At 43.0% G+C, this 16890-nt stretch overlaps 1 protein-coding gene across 8 annotated transcripts in view; it reads right to left on the bottom strand.

Moving 5' to 3' along the window:
- PHKB (phosphorylase kinase regulatory subunit beta) overlaps nucleotides 1-16890 on the bottom strand; it is a 238626-nt gene that overhangs the window by 85917 nt on the left and 135819 nt on the right. For all 8 annotated transcript variants that reach the window (XM_006121182.4, XM_014572567.3, XM_006121179.4 and 5 more), the window contains one exon: nucleotides 4444-4538. In XM_006121182.4, coding sequence (XP_006121244.1) covers nucleotides 4444-4538 — 95 coding nt within the window. The remainder of the gene's footprint in view (nucleotides 1-4443; nucleotides 4539-16890) is intronic.

The following is a 16890-nucleotide window of genomic DNA, read 5'->3' as shown; positions in this document are numbered from 1 at the left end:
AGTCTTCCTGCCGATCTTTCATAATATTACTGACTCATGAACGACAGATATAGGTGATCTGGTCATCTGATACTGACCTGTATTCTGGACTGCTGAATTCTTCCACAATGAGATGAGGGGAATTAAACAAAGGTTTCCTGTCTTATGGAAATTCTATGTAAGATGGAGGAGGAAAACAATGATGGCCTTCAGCTTGCTTCACTGTTGCCTCTCCACCCTAAAGAGATACTTGAAAACACCTCTAAACAAAAGAAATTTAACTGGCAAGGGTAAAAACTACTGAACCCAGGCTAAAAGTCTTTGGAAAGGCCAAATATCTATCTGAATGATATTCAGGGTGAGAAATTATTGTTTGTAATCACTTTTGTAGTGAATCTAGCTTAGATTGTGTGCTTTTTATTATTTTAAATATACTGATGTTTTAGAACCTACATTTACACTACAGGAAATTACAAAAGGAAATTAATTTTGCTCTCGTATTTGGCTAATACATGGTTGCAAGGATCTGCAACTAGAGGAATGGAACTAAGCTGATCAACTTATGTAACATGTTTATATTACTGTGAAATCATGAAATATTTGCTAACATGCAAGGGACAAATACACCCAAATATTACAGTTGTCTTCACTTGTTTTTAAGGAAAAATAAATTTATATTCAAATTATATGCAACCTTCTGGCTTCTGTCAGGCTGAAAGGATGAAATTTAGACTTCCAAAGCTGAGGCACCCCATTTTGAAAACCATAAACATATTTTACATTATACAATAGACAGACATTAAATATTCCTTTTATCAACTCACATGGGAAGGGTTGATTTTGTTCCATTTATTGAACATTTCAAATTTATGACGCTTAATTAAAAAAAAAGATTTTAAAAAGTCTTTACAGCATTTTGTCTAAAAATATCAGCACTCAATTATAAGAAACGCATGTGAAAACTATGAACTGCCTTTGAGGAAAGAAATATGTTTATGTAAGTCTTAATCCTACATTGTTTATTCAAATATGACAAATATTGTCCAAGCTGGAAAAATAATATTTAAAAGGTTGCATCAAAATTCTAAAAAAATATCTGTTGGATCAATTTCAGAAATGTTTTCTACTTCTACAGAAAGGTCAAAACAGACAATTGCAATAATCTACGTCTATTCTCCTATATACCACAGGCCATAGAACTTTCCTGAATTAATTGCTGCTTGACCTACATCCTTACCTGTACTACAGATTTAAGTCAGCCTATGTTAGCCCAATATATATTCATCACAATAACTAATGAGAGTTTTCCATGTCCATACTATACTACTTCTGCTAATGATGTGCGTCCTCTCCAGTAGCATTTGCACCAACTGCCAGACATTGACAGCCTGGCCTGTTGTTCTATGAGGAGCTGAGAGGCGATGCAACACACTATGTCACTCTAACATCATTTGACCTAAGTGCTAGGTCTCTAGTGCAGGTGAAGTTAACAACCCCCACTTTGTCACAACTAATGCTATAATGTAGATGCTTATAAAGCTAGCTTGATATAAGATGCGTTACGTCAAGCTAATTCTGTGACAGAACTATCTACATTATTTTAATTGGAGAACCAGGGAAAATTGTGTATTATTATAGTAAAAAAAACCCCATCAATGTATATGCTATTTAGTTAACCTGAAGTTGACATTAAACAAACTAAAAGAAAAACAAGGAGCAGTAAAACTACATGAAGCAGGAGCAATTTTATATTTCTAGAATAAGTAATTTTTAAAGAATGTGGGGAGGGGGGGGGGAAGAGAGAGAGAGAGAGAGAGAGAGAGAGAGAGAGAGAGAGAGAGAGAGAGAGAGAGAAAACAAACTACAGGTAGGGGCTGCTTGGGCATCCCAGGACCCCAAATGTAAATATTCCATTTAACCAGTTAATCAATTAAACAGGATTTTACATCCTGTGTCTCTATGTATTATATAGATATGCATGGAGAGAGAAAGAGAAATACCCATATTATTCCATCTTTTCCCAGAAGCCACAACACTACCAAATTTTGTCACCAAAAACTGCCTTTTGGCAACAAAACAGTAAGAGCATTCACACTGCAATGTGACTTCTGTTGGTAACAAAATGCTTTTACCCCCATGAGAGGCTTTTTTCTTTTCCTCTCCTTTTATGGTTAACAAAAATCCAGTGGGAAGGGAATCCCAAGAAGCACAGGGATCAGCTTTGCCTTCCCACAACAAGGCACTTTGGGATACATACGCACAGTGCACTGCATATACTGTTGATGATGGTGCCCCCAATATGGGCATGATCTGGTGACAAAGAGCCAAGGGTGAACACCCACTAGTGATTGTTGTTTTATTGACTTTTGGTTGTACAAAACTTGTTGTCAAAACTTGGTATTGCAGACATACCCTCACTCCTTACAATCATCCTAGCAGCCAAACAAGGATTTAAATACTGATACTGATTTAAATACTAATAACAAAGTACAGTAAAACTCCAATGGTCAGGCATCTGATGGTCCAGTACTCCTGATGATCCGGCACCATTAGGAACCCAGAAGTGCTCCGGGCAGCCAGACCATTGGAGCTGCTCTGCCCCCAGCTTCCCCGATTCAGCTGCTGCTAAAACTGACCAGCGGCTGAATCGGGAAAGTCGGGGGCAGAGCAGCTGGAGTGTTGCTGGGTAGCTCCTGTAGTGCTACCCCTCGCCGCTGCGGGACCAACCCGGCAGCACCCCAGCTGTCCCCGATTCAGCCGCTGCTGAAACTGATCAGCGGCTGACTCCAGGAAGCCCGAGGCAGAGCTGCTCTGCCCCGGGCTTCATGGAATCAGCTACTGGTCAGTTATAGCAGCAGCTAACTTGGGTACACCTGAGGCAGAGCAACTGGGGTGCTGCCGGGTAGGTCTCGCAGTACCAAGGTTGGACGAACCTGGCAGCACTCCAGCTGCTCTGCTGCAGGCGTCACCGATTCAGCTGCTGCTGAAACTGACCAGCAGCAGCTGAATCAGGGACGCCCGGGGCAGAGCCGGACTATTGGAAGGGGGGGCTATGAGGGGTCTCGGCCAGACCCCTCATAGCCCCCCCTTCCGATAGTCCGGCATATCTGATAATCCGGCACCCCCTGGGTCCTAAGGGTGCCTGATTATCGGAAGTTTACTGTATTAGGTATCTTACTTTTTTCATACGTGGATCAAGACCTTTGAAAAAACAGTAAGATGCAACAAACAAAACATGCAGAACACAGCAAAAAATTAGTTGGCTGCTCCTTCCCTATCAGATACCAAGGCCCATTATTTAACAGTGTGCCACACTAAGCCTTGCTCCCAAGGTCCTCCAGAGTCAGGGTTATCTTTTGTAAATCTAAGGAGGTCTATGTGCCTGGCAGAGGAATGTGTATATAGCAGATATACAGTCTATGGCTGTGTCTAGACTGGCAAGATTTTCCGCAAAAGCAAGTGCTTTTGCGGAAAAACTTGCCAGCTGTCTACACTGTCCGCTCGAATTTCCACAAGAACACTGACTTCCTACTGTCTGAAATCAGTGCTTCTTGTGGAAATGCTACGCTGCTCCCGTTCGGGAAAAAGTCCTTTTGCGCAAAGCTTTTGTGCAAAAGGGCCAGTGTAGACAGCTCAGATTTGTTTTGCGTAAAAAAAGCCCCGATCGCGAAAATGGCGATCGGGGCTTTTTTGCGGAAAAGCGAATCTAGATTGTCACAGACGCTTTTCCGCAAAAAGTGCTTTAGCGGAAAAGCATCTGTGCCAATCTAGATGCTCTTTTCCGCAAATGCTTTTAACAGAAAACTTTTCCGTTAAAAGCATTTGCGGAAAATCAAGCCAGTCTAGACTAGTCATGCCTATATGTATCAAAGAGAACTGAATGCCTGCATATCTTAGGAATTCAATATAGAAAATCTTTTATACTCTTACAGCCAAAGTTCATCTGGCAGTAGGGAAGAACAGGTCTTTCTCTACCTCCCTGTGCACCTCTCATAGCGTGCAAGACCGTGGACATCTTTGATTACCACACAATTTAGGTCTAATGTGCTTTCTACGTCATGGGCTTCTTGCTTATATCATAACTTAGGTCCAGAAATAGATATTGCATATGACAATCATAATTCCTGTCCACACTACCAAATCATACTACCACACCTAAGAGTTCACATAGAACATACTTCTCATCAAAAGCAAGATTTCATCAGGTTTACATTTTATATGGCTAGTTAGTCTCAGTTTCTGTCCAAGAGCAGACATATAAAATCTGAAAGAAAATCAATAATCCACTACTCAGAAGGATTTTTACTGGAAATTGCTTTAAAAATAAATATAAGACTCCAAAATATGCATTTAATTTTGAAAATTACCTGAATTTTGACATAACAAGGTTGTTTTTAAAGAAAATATTTTAAATTAATTTTTGTTCTTATGTCACCTAACAAATTAAAATAAACATGTGCTTACCTGATTTGAGTATCTCATGCTAACATTTCGCTGATCTTGTGGAGGTATGTAACGCCCTACTGGGTCAATCTCTTTGGGATTTACTAACCCATCAACTGAAAGTAAACCACATGAAACACTGTTAAAGAGTCTGAGCATGTTCAAGATAACATATTATATTTCCAATATATGCAAACCATTAATATACATACATAAATATAGAAACATAGCATAGAAATAATAGCTTTGCGCCCTATTTTGAAAATCTCTTTAAAAAAAGGTGATCAACTACCAACTGAAATCAACTCTTTCCTTATGCAAAGTGACCAAGCATTACCTTAAATCCTCTCTCAATAACAAAAATCTCTTCCCATGTCTTAAATCCCCCAAAGCATCCTACAGCTGTATTTGTTCCTGAGTCTATCCTTATGTTTGAGGTAAGTGACAAGCCATAAAGTACCAATACCATTTGGGGCTCCTTTCATAATTAAAATTGTGACCAAAAACACACACACGTTTAACCAACCACATAACAATGTTTAGAAAAACAGATGTATACAACTGATATCAACATGGACCTGAATGTCAATACACAATAAAGGAGAGGAAGGGTGCAAAGTAATTTTATTAATGGTAAGTGGGGATTATGCTCTCATTTCTTGGAGCTGAACCTTTTATTAACTCACAGGAAAAGAAAGACATGACATAAATCAGTGAGCTTCAAAACTATGAGTAGAGAAGTTGAAATCAAATATGCTTTCAGGTAAGATATCTGTGCAAAAATATTCGCATTCATCCAATATTATGTTACTCATCTGCCCAATCAAACAGAGACGATTCACGCTGAACACTTGCATATAATTGTTAGTGATCAATCCATCATATTACACATCGGTAGCCAATAATTTTTAATGGGAAGACACTCTAAGAATTTGGAAAGTGGTCGAGGGCAACACTCTTCCATTATATTAATGGAGGAGGTGGGGGGTCTGGGATGGAGGTTGGGTGCAGAAGAGAGGTTGGGGTTAAGGGAGGGAGTTTGGGTGAAAGAAACAGTTGTGACCTGGAGCACTGGACTGGATGCAGGAGACTGGATTGTGACCTACAGCAGGGAATTGGAGGGATGCAGAGGTTAGGGTTGTGAGCTAGAGCGGGAGGAACTGTGATCTGGGGCAGGAGACTGGGGTGCCGGATCTGGGAGGGGATATGGGTACAGGAGGAGGGCAGAGGATTTGGGTATGTGGAGAGGGGGCAGAGGGTTGGGGAAGGGAAATTCTGGGGAGGCAGAAGCTGAAAGCTGGCTCCCATGGAGTTGCCTGCCCCCACTAAAATTTCCAGTGGTTACACATTTACACAAATAAACAATAGTTAACATCCCTAGTCTACTTCATCTTTAATGCCCTTCAAGTCAATTAACCACATAAAACTGAATCTGAATGCTACTCATATTCAATCATGGCACCAACTAAGGAGAGATGTATAAAGTAACAAATCTGAATTAGAAAAGGGAAAGAATGAACACCCTATGCATACACTGTTATTCTTCAATGAGAAGCCTTGAGCTGACCTAAGAATTCTGTTATCATGGATCCCTGCAGCTAAGCAGTTCCTCCCTGCACGCAATGGGGGCCCATCAGGCACAGGGATCTGACCCAGTACATCAGGCCTACTCAACGTTGGAAGCACTGGGGGCCTCAATGATACTCACAGGACATGCTGAGGGGCGCAACGTAAGCGTAGTTGCATATACATACAAATATATACGTAAATACATGCAGATAGTTTCTTTCACACTGATGGACATCAGTACAAAGATTAAGGCAAGACTACACAACATGCAGTCCCCATTTAAGTCAGTTCTGCTGATATCAATAAAATGAAATATTTACCCAATTTCCACCCATATGACAGCACTTTTAATGAGCAATGACAGTCCAGGAATTTAACTACTAAAATGCGTATCAACAGAAGACCAGTATATTGACCCGCCATTGTGGAGCATGTTCCCAGTGGAGGCCATGTTCAAAGGATCCCACCCGGTGCTGCGTGTTAAGCCCCACGTAAACCCAAACTGCACTGTGGGAGGCAAAGAAACGAGCCGCATGTTGAGTAGCCCTGCGGAACATCCTGTACAAGACAGAAGCAAGAGTTCTCAGAAAGCTGAAGAAAAGTTTGATTTTCAGATCTTTGCCTAAAAACCAATCAGAACACTATGATTTTATGATGCAATATTTTACAGATGTTACATAGGTGTTATTGTAAAGCTCAGGTAGAACCTTTCTAGTCTGGCAACCTCGGGACCTGGCTGATGCCAAAACACAGAATTTGTTGAACCATGGGAAATAAATATGGTCTAGCAGAATTTCCACCACTTCCACTGTTTACGGGGCTCTTTAAAACAACCAGTGGTATGAGTAGCTTTGGGGTACTCGAGAGAAGTCTGGGGGATTCATCAACACAACTGAAATTTGGAGAAAACTGAATTTTTGTCTTGTGTTTTATAGCACTTTATTATTTTTGTACTTTTTACACCCAAAAATTTCATCACCCACCTGCCTACGATTAAGTTGTTTAAACAAATGTGTTGCAATGGTAGAAAAAAATTGTGTGTGTCTGAAAATTGTAGGTACCTGGGGTACTTATACATATTTTAAAGGGGCAGTTTATAAAAAAAAAAGGTTGAGAAACACTGCTTTAGAAGACATTTAGGGGTTTATGAGAGCTAAATAACAGCACAGAACACAGAGTCAGGATTAGTGGATGTAAACAAACTTTCTGGGGTTATGAGAAACTTGACCACACCCATGATATGTGGACATCTGATAACTAAAATAATGCTGGACCACGGATGTTGCCAAACCAGGGAGTGCCGGATTACAGAGGTTCAATCTGATGATAAAATGGATAACGTTTTCAAGAACAAAACAGCAGCTTTGATAGTGCTTCTCTCCCTATTGCCTTCTCAGGGACTGGGAATCTTGATTGAATAGGCAAGACAGCAACTGCTATAAGAGAGGCAGAATACAAGAATGGAAATTCAGTGCAATACTAATAATGATATTCAATTTTTAAAGGCTTGTATATCTGCTAGAGTTTTGAGCTAATACAAACTTCTCAAGATCTTCCTTTCCCAAGCTCCTTGCTCTTATGCCACCCACATCATTCTTCCTTCCCAGAAAACCTTCTGCATATTTTAAAAAGTTGTGTTATTCTAAGCATGCCACCTTGGACTGGAAAATAATAAAAAGAGAAGTTACTCACCTTAGTGCAATAACTGTCATTCTTCGAGATGTATCCCCCCATGGGTACTCCACTGTAGGTGCTGGCCCCGGCACTGCAGATCGGAGACTTTTCCATAGCGGTATTCAGACGGACCGTACATGGGCGGAGGGCATATCACGGCATTCGCGCTCTTTTGCACAGGTGCGTGGTCCAGCTCCCACCAGTTCCTCAAATCTGCCTCACAATTTGAAGATATAAGAAGAGACTCCGATGCGGGGAGGAGGGCGGGTAGTGGAGCACCCACGGAGACCACACATCTTGAAGAACAACAGTTACTGCACCAAGGTGAGTAAATTCACTTTCTTTTCAAGTGATGTCCCAATTGGTGCTCCACTGTAGGTGACTGAATAGCAGTACCCTTAACTTACAGGAAGGCAGGACTCAAGAGTCCCTATTTGGTTGTTGAGAGTACTGCAGATGCTACTGAAGCATCTGAAAGCTACCAATGCTGGATCTCGTAGTATTTAACAAACGTGTCATGGGATGACCAGGTGGTTCCTCTGCAGATGTCCCTAAAGGAGACGCCTGGAGGAAGGCTGTTGAGGTTGCCATAGCTCTGGTAGAGAGAGCTCTAGGTTGCGCTGAGAGAGGTACACGTCGCACAAAGTAACATTTGGCTATGTACGAAGTTATGATTTTGAACACACGTTGAGATGATATTGGCTCACCCTTAGATCACTCAACAAGTGAGACTATCACTTGGCCCTTTTTTCTAAATGGTTTAGTCCGTTCTGTATAAAAAGCAAGTGCCCTATGGACATCCAGGGTGTGGAGCAATGCTTCATGCCGTGAGGTGTGTGGTTTAGGGTAAAAAGATAATTGGCTCATTGACATGGAATTCTGAGCAGATTTTGGGAATGAAGGCTGGATGGTGTCTCAAAACTACCCCATCCTTATTAAAGATCGCATATGGAGGCACTGCCATGAGAGCTGATATTTCGCTGAATCTGCAGGCCCATGTGATGGCAAGAAGAAAGACCTTATTTGTTAGGAAACTGTAGCCAGTAGTTCAAAAGGTGGTACGGTTAAAGCCTCAAGTACTATGTCTAGGTTCCATGGTGAGGGGACAGGTTTTCTAGGAGAGTTTAGATTTGTAAGGCCTCTGATGAATCTCTTGGTCATGGGATGGGCAAACACTGAGGTGTGATCAATGGGTAGTCTGAAGGCAGCGATTGCAGTGAGATGCACTTTTAGAGAAGATAAAGCCAAACCTGTCTGTTTCAGGTGCAGGATATAGTCAAGGATGAAATGGAGAGAAGTTGAATGAGGGTCTATATCATCTATGGAGCACCAGGAGGCGAACCTATGCCATTTGGAAAGGTAAGTATTTTGGGTGTTCTGTCTTCTACTGTGGATCAGTATGTCCTTGACCTGTGTGGAGCAGAGGTCTTTGGATGCACTTAGCCAACTAGGAGCCATGCTGTGAGTTGTAGGGTGTGCACTTGGGGAAGAAGCAAGGACCTCCGGTTCTGGGTGAGGAGGTCTGGGATAATCGGAAGGGGGTAAGGACTGCATGGTGACAGTCGCTGGAAGAAGGGAAACCAAGGTTGGCGTGCCCACGTGGGTGTCACTAATATCATGGTGGCCTTGCCCACTTTGACCTTCTCTGGGACTTTGGGGATAAGGACCGTGGGAGGAAAGGTGTACAGAAGAGGCCCATTCCAACTGAGTAGAAATGTACCGTGAAGGGATCTCTGGAGCAGTAATAATGGCACTTTTTGTTGTGATAGGTCGCAAAAAGGTCTATGAGGGGCGTCCCCCAACAACGGAAGAGGAGATGAAGGACTCCATCATGGAACTCCCATTTGTGATCCAGTGTGAAGTGCCTGCTCAGGAAATCCGCGGTAAGGTTGCTGACTCCAGGTAAGTAAGATGCCACAAGTGTGATGTTGTTTTGAATGCACCAATTCCGAAGTCGGATTGCTTCTACACATAGGGAGCGAGAATGTGCTCTGCCCCGATGATTGATGTAGTACATTGTTGCGATGTTGTCTGTGAGAATCTTGACTGACATATTGCAAATATGGTTGTGGAAGTGCCAGCATGTGTTGAAGACCTCTCTGAGTTCTAGAAGATTTATATGGAACAAAGTTTCCTGAGGCGACCACAGGCCCTGGACCAACATGGCATCCATGTGCACTCCACAACCTATGAGGGAGGCTTCTGTGGTGATATAGCATGAGTGCTGTTGTTGACAAAAGGGGACATGAGTGAGAAGATTTTTGTGCTCTGTCCACCACTTGAGGGAGTGCAGGACCGAAGTCGGAGGTATCACATAGTGCTTTGTGTGGCTGTATACAGATGCTAGCCAGTGTTGTAGGCTGCGGAAATGCAGTCTGGTGTGTCGGACTACATATGTTGTAGCCACCATATGGCCCATGAGTTTTAGACAAGTGATTACCTGCATAGTAGGGGTGTATCATATAACATTTATCAAGTTTTGAATGGCTTGAACTCTTTGAAGGGGCAGATATGCCCTTGCTGTAGTGGCGTCTAATCGGGCGCCAATAAATTTCAGCTCCCGAGTAGGTTGGAAAGTTGAGTTGTATTCGTTGACTAATAACCCCAGAAAATCGAAAGTGAGTCTGGTGATAACCACCATGCCAGATGTCTCAGCCACTGAACAGCCCTTCAGCAAACAATCGTTGAGGTAGGGAAATATAATTACTCCCTGTCGACTCAGGTGCACCACAACTACTGCCAGAGTTTTTGAGAATATGCTGGAGGCAGTGAATAGACCGAAGGGTAAATCTCGGTACTGGAAACAGTCTATGCCAACCGTAAACCGAAGGAACCGCCTGTGTGCGGGATGAATTGTAATATGAAAATATGCGTCTTAAAATCGAGAGCAGCAAACCAGTCGTTGTGATCTAGTGCAAGTATTATAGAGGAAAGAGTCACCACTTTGAATAATTGTTTCTGGAGATATCTGTTTAGCTTCCTGAGATACAGTATTGGTCTTCACCCACCCATCTTTTTTCGTGTGAGGAAATAGAAGGAGTAAAACCCTCTCCCTTTGAACTCGTCTGGAACTCTTTCTACTGCACCTATGGAGAGTAGATTGTTGACCTCGATGCGCAGCAAGTTTTCATGAGAAGGGTCCCTGAAGAGGGATGGAGTGGGTGGGGTCGTGGTGGGGGATGGAGAGAAAAAGTATTGTGTAGCTGGACTGAATTATCTCTACAACCCATTTGTCAGTAGTGATGACGATCCATTGATGGTAAAAGGGTTGGAGACGATGGTGAAATATGTGGGTGGTACGGTGATCCTGCTCACTGTGTGCAATGGTTTGGATGCTCTTGACTGAGGAGTTAAACCTGCTGCTTGATGGCAGGCTGGGATTGCGCGCGGTTATTCTGATTACGGCATGTCTGAGGTCTCTTTCGGGTGTGGGACTAATCAAAGCCCCATTGTTGGGTTTTGCCAATGTTGTCTGTTATAACCTGTTACCCACCAGCTCTGTGATTCTTGGGGAACCAGAACATGGTCGCCTGTCAGCCTTGTGCTCTTGGAGAGTCAGGGAGTGACATTCATGGAAAACCATCCCCCTCCCTCAGGCCTCTGCTAGAATCAAAGAGAAAGCAATGTAAAGGCCGGGGAAGACACACCTAAACTGCTTCAGACAAGGGTGATACAATTAAGGAAACACCCCAGCCTCATTTGCATTAAAGATGGAACAGAGGGACATCTCATTAGCATACAGAATGGAGAGCAGCTCTTCCAAGGCAGGAACCGCACTGAACTATGGGACACCGAAAGCAGAGAAGCACTGCCTGATGGGAAATCCCTGCTCCAGATGCTAATGAACCTAAGCTTGCTCACACCCAAATTAGTCATTATCAGACCAATTCTAGTAACGATCCTATTGACATCTAAAATACTGAAACTGCCAAGTTGCATTGTGAGCTCGTTCAAGGAACATCACCCATAACCAGGTGTGATCAGTCTCTATTGTCTCTCCTCTTTCTCTTTGAACTATCTCTATAAAACTCCTATCCTTGCCCCAAGAAAACTGTTCTGATACCTGGACTTAAACTGCATCAGTTCCATTGAGACTTCTTCATCTCCTGTCTGATCGTGCTGGGGGCTCTGTCCTGCTTTTCTCCTGCCCTCTGGACCCCCGGCTACCATCATCATCTGGGAACCCCGATCAGTGCAAGCTCCGTGGAGTGGTGAGGTCTCTCTCTCTCTCTCTCTCTTTCTCTCAACTATCTCTCTAAGCATAGACTCCTGACCCTGCCCTGTATAAACTGTTATATGGTTACCTAACTTTTGTAATCAGTTTCAATTTAGATTTAATATTGTAATTGTTAGATTTAATATTGTAACTGTTTGATATCTATTCACTACTCAGAAATAAATCACTTTCATTGTTAAGCTGGTTGCTTCTCTCTCTTTCTTTCTCTTTTGCTCACTCTTCCTTAAGGGGTGTTGTTTTGGCTTCCCCATTCGCTCTGCAGCAACGCTTCTTGTACCCAAGCAAAAGATCCCTGTAGTGCCTAAAATCCTGTGGGGTTTGCTCATCGTGTGGTTTACCAGTGAATGACTGTGGTGTGAAAGTGGGGATAGGGGGTGCTGAACCTGGGGGCTTATGAGGATGGCAGCTTAAAGTGCTGTTTAATCCAGCCCACGGAGTCCAAAGGCACATGAGGGTGCAGTGTGACATAGCTGTGAAACCCAGCCAGCTGAGTCCAGGGACATATGAAGGGGTCAGCTTGTGAGTGCTGAGTACCCAGTCCTCTCAGACGTGCTCTGTTAGTGGGTGTGAGTGTCTGTGTGTGTTGCCAAGGTGGTAAGAACCCCATCCTGAGGAACCTAGTTCCTGCAGGAGAGCTCCAGTGGGAGGGGGAATTGGCAGCAGGGAGAATTCAGCTCCATATGAGAGCCCAAGTAAGCACCAACAGCACACTGATAGAACTGTTAACCTTCCCCCAGTCCCATAAGGGTAACCCTGATAAATGAGCATACCCCAGAGTATTGGGCAAATCTGGTAACAAACCGTAATCATAACGTCTTTGGTAAGGGGTATAAAGCTGTCTTCTATACGGGGAGTGTACATCCTCAAAGTGTGCAAGGTAGTACACGAATCCTTGCTGGAGTGTACCACAGTGTCTGTCTTCTCAGCAAATAGTTTGTTTTTATCAAATGGTAAGTCCTCCACTTGATTCTGCAGGTCTCTGGGGACTCCTGCTGCTTGGAGGTAAGAGGTCCATCTCATCACCACTGCAGTAACAGTAGAACGGGCTGCTGTATCTGTCACGTCCATCCCTATTTGCAATCCTGCTCTGGCGGAGGTATATCCTTCTTAGACAACAGATTGCAAAATGGGCCTCTTTGACTGAGGGAGATGGTCCATGAGTGATGTCAATTTCATATAATTATCAAAATTGTGGTTTGACAAGTGCGCAGCATAGTTAGCTTAGCAGATGTGTATACTTTCCTGCCAAATAAATCCAACTTCTTGCTGTCCCTATCAGCTATCTGGTTTTTGGATTGTGGTGTTTTTGATCTCTGTTGTGCTGCGTCGATAACTAGGGAGTTGGGCTGGGGGTGGGTAAATAAAAATTACACCCCTTTAAGGTGACACGAAGTACTTCTTATCCGCCTTTTTACTAGTGGGTGGAGCAGAGGCAAGTATTTGCCATATTTTGTCTGTGACCTCAAGTATGGCTTCATTCAGTGGGATGGCAATCTTAGCGCTGTGTGTTGGTTGGAGATTCTTGAGGAGACAATGTTGATTCTCCTGTATTGCTGCCAACTGCACATCCTGACTTCCTGCCACCCTCTAGAAGAGCTCTTGAAATTGTCTGAGGTCATCAGGAGGGGAGATGTTTCTTGGAATAACAGCCTCATCAGATGAAGAGGAGGATTGGTCAGTTGGAGAGATGTCGGGTGGCTGTTTTTCCGTATGCAAATCTTGCTTCTCTTCTGGCTCCAACCATTGCAGCTGTGGAAATACAGTTTGCTGAACTCAGGGGTAGGCTGCTTGGGCAGGTGACTGTCTAGAGGATTCACACTCACATAAAGACCTTCCCCTAGACCTAGATCTATAATGATAGGAATAACGGTGAGGTGAGTAATGCCGGTAATAGTCATGGTGATAGTATGCCCTGTGGAGGGGCAAACGTCTTTCCAGATGGGCATGATTATAGTCTTCCCAGTGCGCTGCCCGCGGTTATTGTGTTGAGTAAGATCGGGTGCATGAGATCCTGGAATAAGGCGATGAGGGGACAGAGAAGCAGTGGTGAGAGGAATGGGCATGATTCCTCGGTGCCCTAAGGAATGGAGATGGTAGTCTCCGGTGCGCGGAGTGAGGAGATCTCTGATGCTCTGCAGGGTGAGATTCAAGTGTTGGCAATCTCGGTGCCAGCGATGGTGACGGAGAAAAAGTTGGCGACAGTGAATGGGGCATAGGGCTTCCGTGCCGAGGTGTTTTTTATAACAATTTCCTCGGTGCCGCACTGTCTGCCTGTGAACTTGGTGCAGGCGGTTGCAAGCCCGGAGCCAGCAGTGCTGATGAGGAATGCAGCACTGACTTGTTTATTGGTGCTGGAGATTTGTTTGTCAGGTCTAACGGAGCCTAGGTTGGTCTTGGTTCCATCGGTGTGCGTGGCACCAGCACCGTAGTTGTCGACTTTTTAGTTTTAGAAGTCAAAAGTGCCTTATAGAGGGAGACAACAGTGCCAAACGTGCCAGGCTTATCCCCAGTGCTCAATCTGCTCTGCGATGTAGCAGGCAGAGATCTTGCAGGCAGAGCCCTGACTTTCCTGGGTGGAACGGCAGTGGGAGATGAGGCCCTACGTTTCTGAGCCAGTTGATCTGAAGGGGCTGAGGAATCTGATTCAGCAGGCTGGAGAGCCTTATCGAAGAGTATCATCTGGAGTCTCATTTCCCTATCTCAGTGGACCCTCACTATTAATTTACTACAGTGAGGGCACTTCTGTAGGATGTGCGCCTTGCCAGCGAATACAGGCAGAGTGCCTGTCAGAAGTGGGTATGGCCTCGCAACATGTCTTGCACCTCTTGAAACCCGGGGAGCTGGGCATTTTAAGGCTTTTCTTTTTTAAACAAAGTTCTCAATTTTGGGAAATGGTTAAGGTATTTTCTATCTAATTATGAAGATGTTATAAAAACTATATACATCAGAAGAACAAAGAGTTTTTTTTTTTGAACCAACAAAAGGTTTAAAACTGAATAAGTAACTACAAACTCTCTCTACACACACACACACACACACACACACACACACACACACACACACACACACAAATATATAAATAAAACAGTCAATAACAATGAACAAGTTTGATACTCTCACGAATGAGGAAAGGGGTGGAGTGACCAGATCATTCTGTCTGCAGCCTGAGGTGGTTGAGAGGAACTGGCAGCAGCTGGACCGCACGCCTATGCAAAAGAGCGCGAACACTGCAAGATGCCCTTTACACATGTACAGTCCAGCTGAATACCGCTATGGAAAAGTCTCCGATCTGCGGCGCCGGGAACGAGCCCAGCACCTACAGTAGAGCATGCATGGGGACATCACTCGAAGAACATTAATTTTCATTATAATTAGACATGTATTGAATGCTCAAGATAAAGTTTAAAAATAACATTAACATTGAAAATGTAAGCCTGCATTTCTCACTGCTTTTATATTTGAAGAATGAAAAAACACTAAAATTTACAACAATTTTATATTTGTTTAAATTAAAATCAGTACACAAACTGAGTAATCATAACAGGAGTCACGCTAAAGGTGAATAATATATATTATATTTGCATGTCACTTGTTCTCAAGTAGGTAAGATAAAATATGAATGACTGAAAATATATACATAACTATAACAACAACTAATGGTACTTCCAATCCACCAATGGAAAAGTGGAATGGGTAGCAAAGATAGATAAAAGAATATATGGTTACAATTACAGTATAGTCATATTTCTCAAATCCAGTCCATGTCAAAAACTTTTGACTATAGAAACATTGGTCTCAACCAGTAAATTCTCTGCCCAGATAACCAAATGTGTGCCACAACATCTGATACTGCAAAGCATACTACTTTATTTTTCTTAGAAATAGGACATTTAAAAGCAATGTATATTCTGAAATGCTGTGTCTCCCAAATGAAGACGAAAATAAATGTAGGCCAATATGGAATGCAGTTCTGGGTTCTTTTCCTTATTTCATCAGTGTGTTGTAGGAGGAATTATGTAGATTGGCTATGTAAGTAAGTAGATCTTGCATAGGTTTCAACACTATCAAGAGCTGTATCCATCTACATTCCCTTGTATCTTATTTATTTTGATTATAAGTAACTTGGAAGAAATTAATGGGGGAAACTCAATTAAAAGCTATGTACAGACAACTTACAGGAAATAGCTTTGTTGTTAGAAATATTTAAGGAAGTTTGTTTTCTTTAATTATTCTAGTTTGGTTTTATAGTATTATATTTCCAGTATTGAGTTTTATAAGTATTCTCAATTAGTTATTCATATATTCTTTACCTACTTGAGAAGAATTGACATGGAAATGTTTTTTATCATTCTCCAGGAATGTAGATCATGTTATAATTACTCAATCCCTATTAAAAAAAACCTACTACCCACCAATTATGCCCTAATACCTTGTTTCTCTAACTGTGGGTCCCGACCCCCCGGGGGGTCGTGATCAACTTAGAGAGGGGTCATAATCAGCTTAGAGGGGGGTTGCAGTATCACAAAGTTTGAGAACTCTTGCCCTAATCAACTGATGTTACTACACTGCTGATCACTGCTAAGTATAGATTTATGAACAAAGATGTGAAAAGTTAAAAGCAAAAAATAACCAGGTGAACTTCTGGCGAGTACAGGAAACAGAACATGCAAATTAGTGCTCACCACATTAGCTGGAGTGTGTCTTTGATGGCCCTGGGACAAAGGGAGACACCCTTATCCCCAAGGACATCTCATCCAGAAGCTGCTCGGGCACTATCATACATATCCCTGTCCTCCTCTTCTCCTTTTCTGATGGCTGCACTGTGTGCGCCAGGGAGAGGGGGAGCGTGCTGCTTTTCTCTTGTTTCTACTTCTCCAACATTTCCTGTGCTATGGGATGCCCTCTGGGAATCTGCCCCATCTGTTCCTGCTCCATTGGACAGAAAAGGGTCATGATGGGACAGCTGATCATTTCTCACCTACAGACGG

Source organism: Pelodiscus sinensis, chromosome 12 (assembly GCF_049634645.1).
Source record: "Pelodiscus sinensis isolate JC-2024 chromosome 12, ASM4963464v1, whole genome shotgun sequence".
NCBI classification, from domain to species: domain Eukaryota; kingdom Metazoa; phylum Chordata; order Testudines; family Trionychidae; genus Pelodiscus; species Pelodiscus sinensis.
This window is presented reverse-complemented; position numbering and strand designations above follow the sequence as displayed.